The sequence below is a fragment of the Didymosphaeria variabile genome (assembly GCF_027946475.1).
Source record: "Didymosphaeria variabile strain IMI 356815 chromosome Unknown scaffold_4, whole genome shotgun sequence".
In the NCBI taxonomy this organism is placed as follows: domain Eukaryota; kingdom Fungi; phylum Ascomycota; class Dothideomycetes; order Pleosporales; family Didymosphaeriaceae; genus Didymosphaeria; species Didymosphaeria variabile.
This window is the reverse complement of record NW_026611623.1, coordinates 3,348,908-3,363,304: the sequence shown is the minus strand read 5'-3', so window position 1 is coordinate 3,363,304 and position 14,397 is coordinate 3,348,908. Positions and strand designations below refer to the sequence as shown.

Genomic DNA, 14,397 nt, shown 5'->3' with positions numbered 1-14,397 from the left:
AAGCAACACCAAACCATGGCTCCCCCCACCGCCTGCTACGTTGCCTATAGGCCAGCGTCTTGCCGCTCTTGCGCAGACACTGCAGTTTGCATGGTTCGCCGGCCATGTTACGCTGCTGCTGTCGACATTCCGCTACAGCTTGTCGTACATCACCTTCAACTCGGCTTCGCGCTGGGCGTCGTTCTCCTACCGCACCGCCTTCCTTTCCGCGTGCGTCACTTACGGTATCGTTGTCTACAAGGCATATCGCGCTCGCGTGAGGCAAGGAAAGCAAGGCGGGCTACTTTCCCTGGCAACCGATGAGAATGTGCAGTACTTGAGTGAGTCTTCCAACATATCTTCGCAGTGGTGGCAGGAGACAACAAAAATACCCTTCGCAAACGCATTCCCAGTTTGCTTGCTGTCGGGTTTTGCACTGCACAGCCTGATATAGCACAGCGAATGTGTGCAGGGGCGTCTTGTGTACTCCGTCACCCACTGTGGTCAATATCATGAACCGGCAGACTAACAATGCCCAGTCATGGCTCTCATCTGGCTCTTCTCCCGCCAGATCCCGATGGCCGTTCTGCCTTTCGCAGTCTACTCAGTGTTCCACGTCGCTACTTACGTGCGCTCAAACTTGCTGCCCACCATCCAGCCCCCACCTGCCGGAGCTCAGCCCGGCACCAAGTCCTCATCTGGCCTGTCCGATGCCATTGGCAAGTTCGTGAAGGAGTACTATGACGGCAGCATGACCCTTGTTGCTATCCTCGAAATTGCCCTCTGGTTCCGCGTCTTCGGCTCTGCTCTCCTCTTCCAGAAAGGCTCATGGATTCTGATCGTTGTGTACACCGTCTTCTTCCGCGCCCGCTACGCACAGAGCACCTTCGTCCAGGGCGCCATCACCCAACTCACTGCCCGCATTGATGCTCAGCTCGCCAATCAGAGCACTCCCCCCGGTTGCTCGCCAGGGCTGGGGCACCTTCAAGAACATCATCAGGCAGGCGGGTGACGCGACTGACATCCGCAAGTATGTTGGTGGACAGCAGGCAGCCGGCCCCAAGAAGACGCACTAGATACGCGTTGCTAAGCAGAGCGACGGTCTATCTCTGCACCCTGAAAAGTCAATGTGCGGTGCAGGGCGAATCTCGGGCCGGGACAGGCGACGCCGAAGTGGGTGGTTCGACTCGGAAAGATGACGGCGAGCGCGGACCTTTAGGAGTGGTGGCGCAGAGTTGATGCCCCACCATGCATGGATGGATGATTGTTAAAACGTCGGTATGGATATGTGTCATGAGCGCTTTACCTGGATAGAGGCAGGCGACGATAGGAAGGGATGGTCTTGTTTGAAAAACAAGGGGCAGGCGTGCATAGCCACGGTAGTCCAACTAGTCTCCTGTATGGCCATGCTTATTATGCTACTCCGCATGGGTAGTATGGCGTTGTTTGCATTTATGAATCGATGAGAGCTTTTCTTATATCCCCTGTTCAGTGCTGTGAAGCACAGATTATGATGGCTTCTGTACAGACTATACAAGCTCTCATTATTGCTCCTATGCAGGCAAGCTGTAAGGTTTTGTCTAGCTGAAGCGTGGAATTGTTTTTATGACCTACGCCCTCGCTACCTGAGGCACATGTTGTTCAGCTCCCCAGCGCCAACACAGCTTGCACAATGCCTCACCAAACCCGTCTGAGAAACAGCTACAGCTCCCCTCGACTCTCGACCGTCATGACGGTGTAACAGTTGTGCCGGTACGTGCGGCTGTCACCTGCATACCGTGCAACGTTCTCGCTACGTTCCCGAACCGGCACAGCAGCAGATATCGCGGGCTTGACCGCCTCCACTGGGTTCGAATCTATGCAGGGCTCTGTTCTCGAAGAAGTGGGATTCAGCTCTGGCGTCGCATCCATTCTTTGCACTACCGTGTCAAAATGTATTGTTTGGGGTGGGTGCGCCATGTGAAGAGCCTTCTACCTAGGTATGCGCGCTACACAAAGGCTATTCTCAAGGTGGAGGGTACCGTGTACGAGTGGAACGAGCACGTGTAGTGAGGTGCTCGAGCTCCGGTTGACTCGGGGTCTATAGTGTACAGCGCATCGAGTGGAGGCGTTCTTCCCTCCTGCGAGGATTCGCTTCCGCGCGCGCCCGCACAATGGGTGCAGTCAATATTGCAGGCCCTCGAACGAGGATAACGCGGCTTGTCGGCGTCGCGGCGACTCCACTCTCGCGAGGGCTAGATATCCGTTTCCTCGCCAATCTGCACGCTAGATTTGGGCTTGGGGAGCATAACATGACAATGGCGGTGAAGTGTCAGGCCACCAGCGGAACCGGATGTGCTTTGTGGGAGTGAAACCTGCGTGCGAGGAGACATGTGCGGAAGGATTGGAGAGGGGATTGGGGTGGATTGCGGGACTCGCCTGGCGTTCGGAACGCCGAAGTTGCAGGACGGGGCGGAGCGCGAGCGCGTTCGGAGGAAAAGAGGGTGAGATACTGTATGTACTGCACTGTACTGTACATGCAGGTGCACCGTATTAGCGGTATAGGCAGCGTGGTGGCTGGCCAGATGCAGCGTCAATGTAGGGCCATATGAGGTGTCATAAACAGCAACTCGCACGCATATAGTAGTCCGCGTGGAGAGTATGGGGTGCTTGCGCGGTCCCTTCTGCCCGGCGCATCGCAGATCTGAGATGGGGATTCAAGATCAGGAACCGTCAGAGCCGGGAATTTGATGTGGACTTGTCTGTTGGAGACTGAGACACCAGTGCCGTGGCGCGGAGCCGGACATTATTGTGGTGCACCGATTGTGCGTTTGTTGCGCTCAGGCGTGCATGGGACAGGTACGTGGGCCAAGGGCGGTGCTACTTCCTGTTAGCGCAGGCGCGCATGCGAAGCACGTCAGCCGCTTCACCGTTCCACCCCCCGTTTTGGCGAGCGGCTGGGCCACGGCCACGCGAGAGCCTGCGCGCTGCCAGTCCAGCTGCTATATAGACTGCGGCGTCGTCCCTCTGCTTTGCTCTTCTCTCCGCTTGGCGTATCCTTCCAGCACCCATAAACTTGTGTTTCTTGCTTTCACGACTCCGGCATAGATTCTGTTTCAGATTGTTGACCTGGAATGAGCCTTCGACAAAACCGCACTGAAGGGACCTGGAGCCGTGTACGTTGCCAGCCATGAACACTTGCGGGAACATGAACATGAACATGGCCTCGCCTGCCCTGTCCATCCGCAGCAACTTCTCCGACATGGACGATGAAGAGTTGGAACAGTATCTGGCTTCGTGTGTGCCGCTCTCCAACCTGCCGACGCCGCCGCCCGCAAAGGAACAACCACTTCCCACACCATCAACAACTATGTCCTCAGAATTCGACGTGGAGCGCCACAGGCGATCTCCTGAGCTAGAAGGTTAGTTCCCTTTCACGTGCCCTGTTCTATTCCAAGGTTCACTTCCCTTCGTTGATCCCTGCATTTTGCGGAGACGGTCCTGGCCGACGTCATATGCACCGGCCTCTGAGGAAATTTCCCCTGACCATCGCTGAGCGGGTCCGGCAACACCAGCCTCTTTTGTAGATGCTGCGTTGCCACTCAATACATCGCTTGCATTGCTGCGGAGCCGCGCTAACGACGTCGATAGTTTATGCGTTACATCTTGTGAGCCTTGTTCCAAGGAACGTCGCTGGGCAAAAGTCATCCGTGGCGGCTGTCGAGGGGTTCCTTGAGCGGGCTTGCTTGCCGGTGGACATGGTTGCGTTTGCGGCCTGTGTGCTGGATGCGTTGTCGGATGGGTTTGCGAGCAGGTGGTGCAATGCGCTCCTCCCCATGGACACGTCTAAGCTGGATTTCTACCTGGGCACCGACTGCTGGCAGCAGCCCAGCATCAGCCCCGACTTGATTGTGCTTGCCGCGCTGGCTCTGGCTCACGGCTTCATCGACGACCGAGGCCGCTCCAATGGGCATTGGGCCAAGATTGAGGGAGCAGGGCGATTCGTTCCGAAAGAGGTGGGCAAGACGAAGATGTGCATCCTAGAGGATATCGACTATGGCCTTTTCCGGATCAGCGAAGACATGGTCCAGCGCATGTCGAGGGAGATGCAGCAGGCCACCTACTTTACTACGCCGAGACACTCGATTTCTTGGGACGAAGGCGACAAAGAAGGACGCCGGCCACGGTTGTCGCTGAGCACGGGGTCTGGGTCCGCCATTTGGGCGTACGGTGCACAAACGCCCGAGCCGAGCCCATGAAGCACTCCGACCGGCATACAATCACGTTCGGAACAAGCGAAGTGGTGTACACGACACCACTCTCTGTTGTCTCCGATTTCGAATTTCTCCTTGATGATGATACCCCGTCTCTCATCTCGTTACGATTCACTCTATCTTCACGCATTTTCTGGGAGTACATATGGCGCCTTTACAGGAGTTTCACGGGCTATGAACACAACATGTACCATTTGATGGCTTTTCGGCGTGGGTGCCCGTGAGCCTCATACATTTGTATCGTGGGAGATATTTCCGTTATGCTGGGTTTGAGCATTTTTGCGCATTCGGGCTTGGTGGCCTGATACTATTGCGTGCGTCTGCTTGATTGCATGATACCCTTGTATAGCTCTGGCGTTCTATATTTCAGCACCGCATTGGCACAGCAGCTGTGCAATAAGCACTTGCTCGTAATGAATTCCTGTATTATTCTCTACCTATTGATGTTTTCTACTTGTGCAAATGGTTCAATGTTGTATGCGTCGGTCAGTCAGCATGTTAATATATGCAGGCGAGTCATTAGCGATGCCGGCACGTCTTGGACGTGTCTCAGCATGGGCATCGGACGATTGTGTACAGGAACGTCTTGCGATGGTGGGGCTGCAGGTTGGTGGCGCGATCTTCCAGTGCCTTTGACACCACCGACGTACTGGCATCCAAATCCGTCTACGCATGGCAGCTGTTCATCAGATGCTCACCGCAACTTCCGCTGCGTGCGAGAGTATCTGCTAGCTCTGCTACCACGTCTCAAGTGCACCGGGGAGGCATTGAGGAGGAACCAGACAGGTCTGGATGTCGTTCGCGGGTGACAGGCGCGCTTACCCCACTTCGTCGGCGTTGTATGCACACAAGCTCAACAGATGTTGGCGCGACGCGCTGCCATTGAGCATGGGGAATCCACTTCTCACGCGCCTGCCCGTTCCCCACGCTCTCTCATCCGTCCGCTCGTCATACTCGTCTGATCGGAGCAGCAAGCGCTAGCCTTTGTCCTGCCTGAGCACCCGCTGTACCCCACTGTTTACAAGCTCCGTAAACACCCCGTCCCATCCACTGCTCTCCCTTCTGCCTCTCACCTACATCCTCTCCCTGTGCTTCTCCTGTCAGAGAGGGAAGAGCAATTGCACCGTCTTCCCCTCTCCTTGGTGCCGATCCTACAATTCGTCCCTCAACCCCGCCCTCACCCCTTGCCCACCGCCTCTCCCTCAGCAACTCGCGCTTCGCTGCAATCGACATCCTCCGGATGGCTACCACTACGAACTCAGCGCAGCCGCGCGAGCGCCGCCCCTCGACCAGCGCACCGCTGTCGGATTTCAAAGGCCCTGTTGGCCCCGAGGGCTTCACGCGCCCCAAGCACAAGAGAACCGTCACTGGGTTTGGGCCCGGTGAGATCAAGAGCGTTGAGGCGAGCATTCCGGAGCCGCAGAGAGCTGCGTGGAGGAAATTCGTATGTGCACCCATCCCAATTGTGATTTTGTTGTTCGCTGTCTCCGATGCTGGGGCCGGATGGGTCCGGAGGGCGGGGTGGTGGGGTTGGTGTGGGATGTGCGGGACGGAAATTATGGAGATCAGCGCGTGTTGATTGACCAATGCAATGCAATTGCTGACCCTGTGGTATAGACGCCCAAGGGGTTTACGACGTCCGAGGACTTCGAAAAGGAGGCTGTGAGACACATCGAGACAACGCTTGCGCGGTCGCTATACAACTGCGATGAAGTCGCCGCGTATGGGGGCACCGCGCTGGCGTTCAGAGACCGATTGATCCTCGACTGGAACAAGACGCAGCAGACTCAGACATTTACCGACCAGAAGCGCGTCTACTATCTCTCGCTTGAATTTTTGATGGGCCGCGCGCTGGACAATGCTATGCTTAATGTTGGTCAGAAGGACTCCGCTACTAGTAAGTTTGAGATGTGAATATCAATGATCATATATTGATGATTTGCAGAGGGTCTCGACGACCTTGGTTTCCGCATGGAGGACATTATCTCCCAAGAGCACGATGCTGCGCTCGGAAACGGTGGCCTTGGGCGTCTCGCTGCATGCTTCCTTGACTCGATGGCCTCGCTCAACTATCCAGCCTGGGGCTACGGTCTCCGCTACAGATATGGTATTTTCAAGCAGGAGATTATTGATGGATACCAGGTAGAGGTACCTGACTACTGGCTCGACTTCAATCCATGGGAGTTTGCGCGTCACGATATCACCGTGGATGTGCAGTTCTATGGACACGTGAACCGTTGGCAGGATGATGAGGGCAAGCAGCACACCTCGTGGGAGGGCGGCGAGACTGTTCTAGCTGTCGCTTTTGATGTGCCAGGTAAGATAGACGCTTTATCAAGCATTGAATGAAGCTGACTGTATAGTGCCGGGCTACGAGACCCCGACATGCAACAACCTCCGTCTTTGGGGCAGCAAGGCCGCTAGTGGAGAGTTTGACTTCCAAAAGTTCAACTCCGGCGAGTACGAGGCTTCAGTTGCGGATCAGCAGCGCGCAGAAACCATCTCAGCTGTCCTGTACCCGAACGATAAGTATGTTTTCAGGCTTTTCAATTCCCGCCTTGACTGACATCCCGCAGCTTAGAGCGTGGTAAGGAGCTCCGTCTTAAGCAGCAGTACTTCTGGTGCGCTGCATCCTTGTACGACATTGTCCGTCGATTCAAGAAGACGAAGCGCTCGTGGAAAGAGTTCCCGAACCAGGTCGCCATCCAGCTGAACGACACCCACCCAACGCTCGCTATCCCCGAACTGCAGCGTATACTTGTGGACCTAGAGGGTCTTGAGTGGGATGATGCTTGGAACATCGTTAGCAAGACATTCGGCTACACTAACCACACTGTGCTACCGGAGGCTTTGGAGAAGTGGTCGGTACCGCTCATGCAGCATCTTCTTCCTAGACACCTTCAGATCATCTACGACAGTAAGTTTCCCTGTGTCACGAGATGATGTAGGCTAATGTTCCCAAGTCAATTTGAATTTCCTGCAGTACGTGGAGCGCAACTTTCCCAAGGACCGCGAAATGCTGGGACGGGTGTCGATTATCGAAGAGTCCAATCCTAAGATGGTTCGCATGGCCTACCTTGCGCTGATCGGTTCGCACAAGGTCAACGGTGTAGCTGAACTTCACTCCGACCTGATCAAGACAACAATTTTCAAGGACTTCGTGAAGATTTACGGACCTGACAAGTTTACCAATGTAACAAACGGTATCACGCCGCGAAGGTGGCTGCACCAGGCCAACCCCCCGGCTTTCTGCGCTGATAGCCTCGAAGCTTGGTGGACACGACTTCTTGAAGGACCTCACTTTGCTGAGCAAGCTCGAGGCTTTCGTTGATGACAAGGAGTTTCGAAAAGAGTTCCGTGAGATAAAATATGCGAACAAGGTTAGGCTCGCGAAGCACATCAAAGAGCACAACGGCGTCACTGTAAACCCGGCTGCACTCTTCGACGTTCAAGTCAAGCGTATTCACGAGTACAAGCGCCAGCAGCTCAACATCTTCGGTGTCATCCACAGGTACCTGCAGATCAAGAGCTTGTCTGCGGAAGATAGGAAGAAGCTCGCTCCTCGTGTGTCCATCTTTGGTGGCAAGGCCGCGCCCGGATACTGGATGGCCAAGACCGTCATTCATCTCATCAACAAGGTTGGCGATGTCGTCAACAACGACCCTGATGTTGGCGACCTGCTGAAGGTCATCTTCTTGGAGGACTATAACGTCAGCAAGGCTGAGATCATCACTCCCGCCAGCGACATCTCCGAGCACATCTCTACGGCCGGTACCGAAGCCTCGGGCACGAGCAACATGAAGTTCTGCTTGAACGGCGGCTTGATCATCGGTACCTGCGATGGTGCTAACGTAAGTACCTGATACCACCAAGTACTTGATCTCACCATTCTAACGTCTCTAGATCGAGATCACACGCGAGATCGGCGAGGAGAATATCTTCCTCTTCGGCAACCTAGCTGAGGATGTCGAGGATCTGCGCCACGGGCATCTCTACAACCACTACGAGCTCGAACCCAAGCTCGCCAAGGTCTTCGACGAGATCCACAAAGGACGCTTCGGCGATGCCGGTGCCTTCAGCGCGTTGCTCAATGGCATTGTCGAGCATGGCGACTACTACCTCGTTTCTGACGATTTTGCATCATACGCGCAGACCCAAGAATTGATCGACGAGGCATACAAAGACACAGAGGCGTGGACGACTAAGGCCATTCTGACGGTGGCGCGTATGGGCTTCTTCTCTAGTGACAGGTGTATTGATGAGTATGCGGAAAGCATTTGGAACATTGAGCCGTTGGTGCAGAAGAAGGATGATGAGGCGTAGATCGGATAGATCTATGGAACTAGATGGGATGGTTCAGGAACTCTCTTTGCAGTATTCGCGTTAACAATCAATATAGAATGATGACAGGCGCGTTGAGATATTTTCTTTATACTGTATAGGTTTGAAGTCTTGCTTGGGCCTCTCTTTGAGAATGGACGCAGTGACTAAGCATGCTAGCGTGTTCTGCTGCTCCGTATCAACGCGACCTCCGACCGCCGACGCAATCTGGCCGCAGAGCTCAAGCTCCAGCAAGCTCATTACATTGCGAACCTACGCTCTACCTCAACATGGCCAACAGAGGTTATGACGTTGTTGTCGATGTCGACCAAGAGGCACATACAGTCCATAATCAGCCTCACGATCGTCTTTACTGACTGTCAATAGGGCGACCTAGGCCACACCGACCTGCAAGAGGATCTCGAGTTCCACAGCTCCAGTAAGCTCTCCTCCCCTCTTCCCAGCTCTCCCTAACTCACGCGTCCCCAGACTTCGAAAACACACCCTCGGCTCGCAACAAAATCCAGCCCGACGCCACCACTGGCGGCTTCCTCCCCGCACCCGCTTCGTCCTCCTCCTCCCGCAAACACTACCTCTGGACTCTCTCCTTCTACGCGCAAGCCTTCGACGTCGACACCGCTGAAGTCCTGCGCCGCTGCACCGCCACGTTATACCCGCGCGCAAATTTCCTCGATGTGTTGGAAGGCAACCCTGACCTTTATGGCCCGGTCTGGGTAGCCACTACCGTCGTTGTCATACTTTTCTTGACAGGCACGATCAATCAGTATCTCGCGAGCGAGGGGAAACAGCACTTTGCATATGATTTCAAATTGCTGAGTGGGGCAGCGGGATTGGTGTATGGGTATACGGGGGTTGTCCCGAGTGGGCTTTGGGCGGTGCTCAAGTGGTATGGGAGTGAGAGTGCGAATCTGATGGAGTGTATCTGCTTGTATGGGTATGCAAATTTGGTGTGGATTCCTGTGGCTGTTGCCAGCATATCCACCATCAACAGTAAGTCATTTACCCTTGGAGTGGTTTTGAGAAGGGTGGTGGGGATGGGGGGATGGTGCTAATGTGTGCTGGCAGTTCTCAATTTCGTATTCGTTGCGCTCGGGTTCGCGGCGAGCGTGTTCTTTCTGCTGAGGAACCTGTATCCTGTGCTGAGCTCGACGGAGGCTAAGACGAGCAAAATACTGCTTATTGTCGTGCTCGTCCTGCACGCGGGGTTCGCAATCGCGATTAAAGTGCTTTTCTTTGCGGCGACGAGTCCGGTGGGACCAAAGGATGGGAAGGAAGCCGGCGATGCGAGTGGCGAGGGCGAGCAGAAAGGGGATTTGCTGAGAATGCTGCTAAGGATCTGAAGAAGAGACGGTGGAGGAGAGATATCTGCGTTGACGTTTGGAGCGTGAAATACTATATGAGTATGATTTGGGATAGGTATGTGTACAAAGAGCATGATTACCTAGGCACAGCATTGAGCGAATACCAACTATGTTTCGAAACCTCGACCAGCCCGGTCTTCACCTACTATCCTTCATCGCCTTCAGTACGTCGCGTTACCCAAAGCAGATACATTCTACCAACAACAGCCTGGCCATATCACCATTTTGGCCTCTTCCTCGTCAGCGGCCTAATTGCCAACGACTTTCCCATACATTGGATTTCCCAGCTACGACGTTGACCGACGTATGCTCGATTAGGGCCGCTTATTGCATGCTTCACGCCATGGAAGCCGGAGACGCTAGCGAGCTTAGCATGAGCGAGAGGACGCAACGAGGCTGAACGACAACCGCTTCGATTGGTGCGTTTTTCGGATAATGCAGACGTGGGGCTGAAAGGCGACTGCACTGCTTTCTCTAGCTCGGCAGAGGAGGTTGGCAAGGCTGAGAGGACTGAGCGTCTGCCGCAGCCCTCAAATGCACTGCTTAATAGCGCCGTAGAGCAGCTACATGACGGGTGTCTTGATTGGCGCGCTTCTTGTGTTGGTCTCGCCTTGCTCGTAAGAAAGCTTGAGCCCACGGGCATGGCTTTTCATTGCTTTCTTAGCGTGGACGAGGAGGCTGGCGAATACTTTAGCAGGATCTATATAGGATTTTAAATCTCTACGATGCTCAACAATGAATCTTTGCAAAGGATTGTCTTGTCTTGCTTACCTTTAACGTCAAACCACTTTTCGATTTGGCATAGGACCTATTAGCTTTCCAATAGTGACTTCTTGTATTCGAGAGATCTGATCAATCGTCAAGCTTCCCAGATATTAGCAAGTTGATGCATTCGGTCCTTTCATTTGGCCCAGCTTGGGTAGACTTTGCTTTGACACGACCCTGCTTGCCTATGAAGTCATTCAAGGAAGCTTTCTTCGTTCGTGAGATTGTGCGGTTTATTTGGTAATCATACACAAGAGCGTATTTCCTCCATCTACCTATGGTATCCAAAGTTGTTTGCGAGGAGGAGTGAGATATGTTCATCCCCCGGGAACCCTAATTCAGTAGGGAATCTTGATCAAACTCCCCACTCGCGATCGTTAGTTCTACCACGTTCGTGCTAGTCGGTAGAGGAGCATCCGCTACCATTAGCGCACTCCCGGGAAATCGAGACAAGCGCTAACCCAAGCGAGCGTTACCTTTGGAGGTGCGTAACTCCGAGTGTTGACGTCCAACACGAGGATCTATACCTCCAAAGGCTTGTGCATACGTGTAGCTGCCAGACAATTTTAAGCCGCTTTGATGCGCTGGCCAGCCCCGCCGGGGTCGACTGATATTGCCACAACCCAAACCTCCAAAGGTAACCCGAGCAATCGAATTTGTATCGGCGAACCGGCGGTTGTGTCACTGAGCGAAGATATAATACGGCAAGCACCCTTTCTCCCTCTTCCTTGCAACAACATATTCGACCAGCCAAATTCTTCTAAATGGCTGCTACACACCCTTTTGACCCTCTCTCCCCTTCGGAAATTTCCAAGGCAAGCCTGACATTGTCACTTGGAACTTCGCATGCTAACGAAATTCCAAAGGCGGCCGCAATCGTACGTGCACGGTTTGCGAAACAAGATGTGAACTTCAGGGTGATCACCTTGAAAGAGCCTCCTAAAAACGAGATGATTGCCTTCCTTGACCAAGAGCATCGCCAGGTGCCTACGCAGTGGGTCCCAATCCGTTGCGCGCGTGTCGAGGTGACGCTCAAGACCGCTGCCGGAGAGAATGAGCTGCAAGAAATGCATGTGGATCTTGATAAGAGCTCTATTCTGAAGCAAGAGATCTTGAGGGGGAAGCACTCCTACATCGATTCTGGATACATGAAAGAAGTGGAAAACGCATGCATGGCTGACCAAAGGGTGCAAGATGAGATACAGAAGTTGGATTTACCTCCTGGGGCATCAGTCGTTGTTGAACCGTGGGCGTATGCGACCGATGGTGAGAATGACATGTCGAAGCGTGTTACTATGGTAAGAAATCGCAACTCTTGCTCATTGCAGCTAACGTCTATACCAGTGTTGGTTCTACCTCCGCCTCTTGGAGCACCAAGATGCCAACTACTATGCATACCCACTCGACATTTGTGCGGAGATCTCAGAGGAGCTAGAGATCACCAAAGTCTATCGTCTTCCGTCGTCTCCAGACGAGAAAGTTCACAACGAAGATCGTCCTTTCGATCGTCGAAAGATTCATTCAACTACCGCAAGCGAATACCACCCCGATCTACGCCCGAGCCCGCGCACTTCTACCACACCGTATCAAGTGGTTCAGCCGGATGGTCCGTCCTTCAAGGTTCGCGGCAATCAGTTAAGTTGGGAAAAGTGGTCATTTCGGGTGGGCTTCAACTACCGAGAGGGATTGACGCTTCATGATATTTATTATGATGGTCGCAGCCTCTTCTATCGTCTGTCACTTGCTGAGATGTTCGTGCCTTACGGCGACCCACGCGCGCCATACCCGAGGAAGGCAGCTTTTGATCTGGGCAACGATGGTGCTGGCATCAACGCGAACAACTTAAAGCTTGGGTGCGATTGTCTTGGTACGCCCGTTCCTCCTTACTTTGAGCACTGGACTTGATACTAACGAAAGATTTCATGTAGGCACAATCAAATACTTCGATGCATGGCACAACACACGATCGGGAGAGCCCATGAAGCTCCCTAATGTCGTCTGCTGTCACGAGCAAGACGACGGTATCCTATGGAAGCACACTAATTTCCGCACCGGACACGCAGTGGTAGCACGATCTCGAATTCTGGTACTGCAGACCATCATCACGGTCAGCAACTATGAGTACATCTTTGCCTTCCATTTCTACCAGGACGCATCCATCTCCTACGAAGTTCGTGCTACTGGAATACTGTCTACCGTTCCTACCAAATACGGCGAGGACACCAAGATTCCATATGGTACTATCGTTGCGCCTGGAGTACTTGCGCCCTACCATCAACACCTGTTCTGTCTCCGCATCGACCCCGCTATCGATGGCCAGAAGAATTCAGTATCGATCGAGGAGTCGCAATCCATGCCGCTCGACGAGAGCAATCCTTTCGGCGTTGGGTACGTCACCAAGAGTCATTACGTCGAGAAGGAGGATGGCTTCGACCTGGACTTCACGAAAGCCCGAGCTTTCAAATTCGTCAACGAAGCAAAGACCAATCCGATTACAAATACGCCGGTTGGATTCAAGCTCATGCCTTTCTACAGCCAGATGCTTCTAGCGGACAAGGGTTCCTTCCATGCGAAGCGCTCAGAGTATGGGCAGCACGCTGTCTGGGTGACCAGATATAGGGACGACGAGCTCTTCCCTTCAGGGCGGTACACGATGCAGTCGATGGGCGGAGAAGGCATCGCATCTGCCATTCAGAAACGAGCTGCTTCTGGTGATCAGGATTGTGTCAGGAACAGCGATGTGGTTGTGTGGCACACGTTCGGGTCTACGCACAACCCCCGCATCGAAGACTGGCCTGTGATGCCCAACGAGAAGATGGTGGTTGGATTGAAGCCTGTCAATTTCTTCCTTGGGAATCCAGGGTTGGATGTTGCTCCCTCAACGCAGGAGAAGAATAAGAGTGTACTGTATACGGAGGACGACACTAGTCCTACTTGTTGCGCTTCTAGGTTGTAGACATTTTATCTAGGATGAGGCTTTGGGTTTGCTAAAGGGTGAAATATCATTCAAGAAAACGTAGAGACTGGATGTCCTGAGTCCCGTGATATTGGTACATTAGAAACTGTCGCTGTAATTCGTCCAAATCTCTCTCAACACTGGGATTTGATTCTGCCTACACCTTACTTACCGCAAGACTAGCCCTAATTTACACCCAGTTGTTGCAAAGCCGGCTCCAATCTCTACGAGCAACGACCCAGATTATGAGCTAGCATGGTGGCCTGATGAGCATGATGAGCACCTAGCCCAATCCAAATACGAGACATGCAAACATAGACTAAAGATAGAGAGGTTGGTTGCGGATTAGGTATTGCTAACAGCTTCTCTCTATGTACAGACATCTAATAGAAAAGGTATATAAAAGCTAACCTAGAGGTGCTTCCCAAGTAAAAGCTCCGTCAAATTCACGCGTTCTCCATCTTCCACATATTCCAAGTTACCACAAAATCCACTGTGCCTGGGACGACCCGCATGACGCCCCCCTTTGCAGCCTTAATTGATACCTATCGAATCGTACGCCGCTTCGCTCCCTCAGTGAAAAGGCTCCCCCTTTTCGCCTTTGATCTCGAACATTTGCCAATGAAAAAAACGTACGTGCGCAGGAAAACTCTGTAGCGCTTAGCTACGGACGAAACACGCATACATCAGACGCATTCATACATTTCGAACGATACATTTCTCACGTATATAATACACATCG

The 14,397-nt window shown here is 53.2% G+C and overlaps 5 protein-coding genes across 5 annotated transcripts; all 5 read left to right on the top strand.

Moving 5' to 3' along the window:
* Positions 1-305: 305 nt before the first annotated feature.
* Positions 306-991, top strand: POM33 (Transmembrane nucleoporin; the record flags this gene model as incomplete). Its single annotated transcript, XM_056214761.1, has 2 exons — positions 306-312; positions 519-991. The coding sequence occupies 2 exons, from the start codon at positions 306-308 to the stop codon at positions 989-991; spliced, it is 480 nt and encodes a 159-aa protein (XP_056072028.1).
* Positions 992-3,166: 2,175 nt separating this feature from the next.
* Positions 3,167-4,217, top strand: N0V89_005987 (uncharacterized protein; the record flags this gene model as incomplete). Its single annotated transcript, XM_056214760.1, has 2 exons — positions 3,167-3,380; positions 3,610-4,217. The coding sequence occupies 2 exons, from the start codon at positions 3,167-3,169 to the stop codon at positions 4,215-4,217; spliced, it is 822 nt and encodes a 273-aa protein (XP_056072027.1).
* A 1,255-nt stretch (positions 4,218-5,472) lies between these two features.
* GPH1 (Non-essential glycogen phosphorylase) lies at positions 5,473-8,555 on the top strand (the record flags this gene model as incomplete). The annotated part of the gene is made up of 8 exons (XM_056214759.1): positions 5,473-5,676; positions 5,850-6,129; positions 6,178-6,549; positions 6,596-6,761; positions 6,809-7,149; positions 7,196-7,435; positions 7,494-8,083; positions 8,136-8,555. 8 exons carry the CDS (start codon positions 5,473-5,475, stop codon positions 8,553-8,555), a joined length of 2,613 nt encoding a protein of 870 aa, XP_056072026.1.
* Positions 8,556-8,842: 287 nt separating this feature from the next.
* N0V89_005985 (uncharacterized protein) lies at positions 8,843-9,913 on the top strand (the record flags this gene model as incomplete). The annotated part of the gene is made up of 4 exons (XM_056214758.1): positions 8,843-8,896; positions 8,940-8,991; positions 9,042-9,563; positions 9,639-9,913. The coding sequence occupies 4 exons, from the start codon at positions 8,843-8,845 to the stop codon at positions 9,911-9,913; spliced, it is 903 nt and encodes a 300-aa protein (XP_056072025.1).
* Positions 9,914-11,463: 1,550 nt separating this feature from the next.
* N0V89_005984 (uncharacterized protein) lies at positions 11,464-13,655 on the top strand (the record flags this gene model as incomplete). The annotated part of the gene is made up of 4 exons (XM_056214757.1): positions 11,464-11,514; positions 11,566-11,997; positions 12,044-12,566; positions 12,628-13,655. The coding sequence occupies 4 exons, from the start codon at positions 11,464-11,466 to the stop codon at positions 13,653-13,655; spliced, it is 2,034 nt and encodes a 677-aa protein (XP_056072024.1).
* Positions 13,656-14,397: the final 742 nt, after the last annotated feature.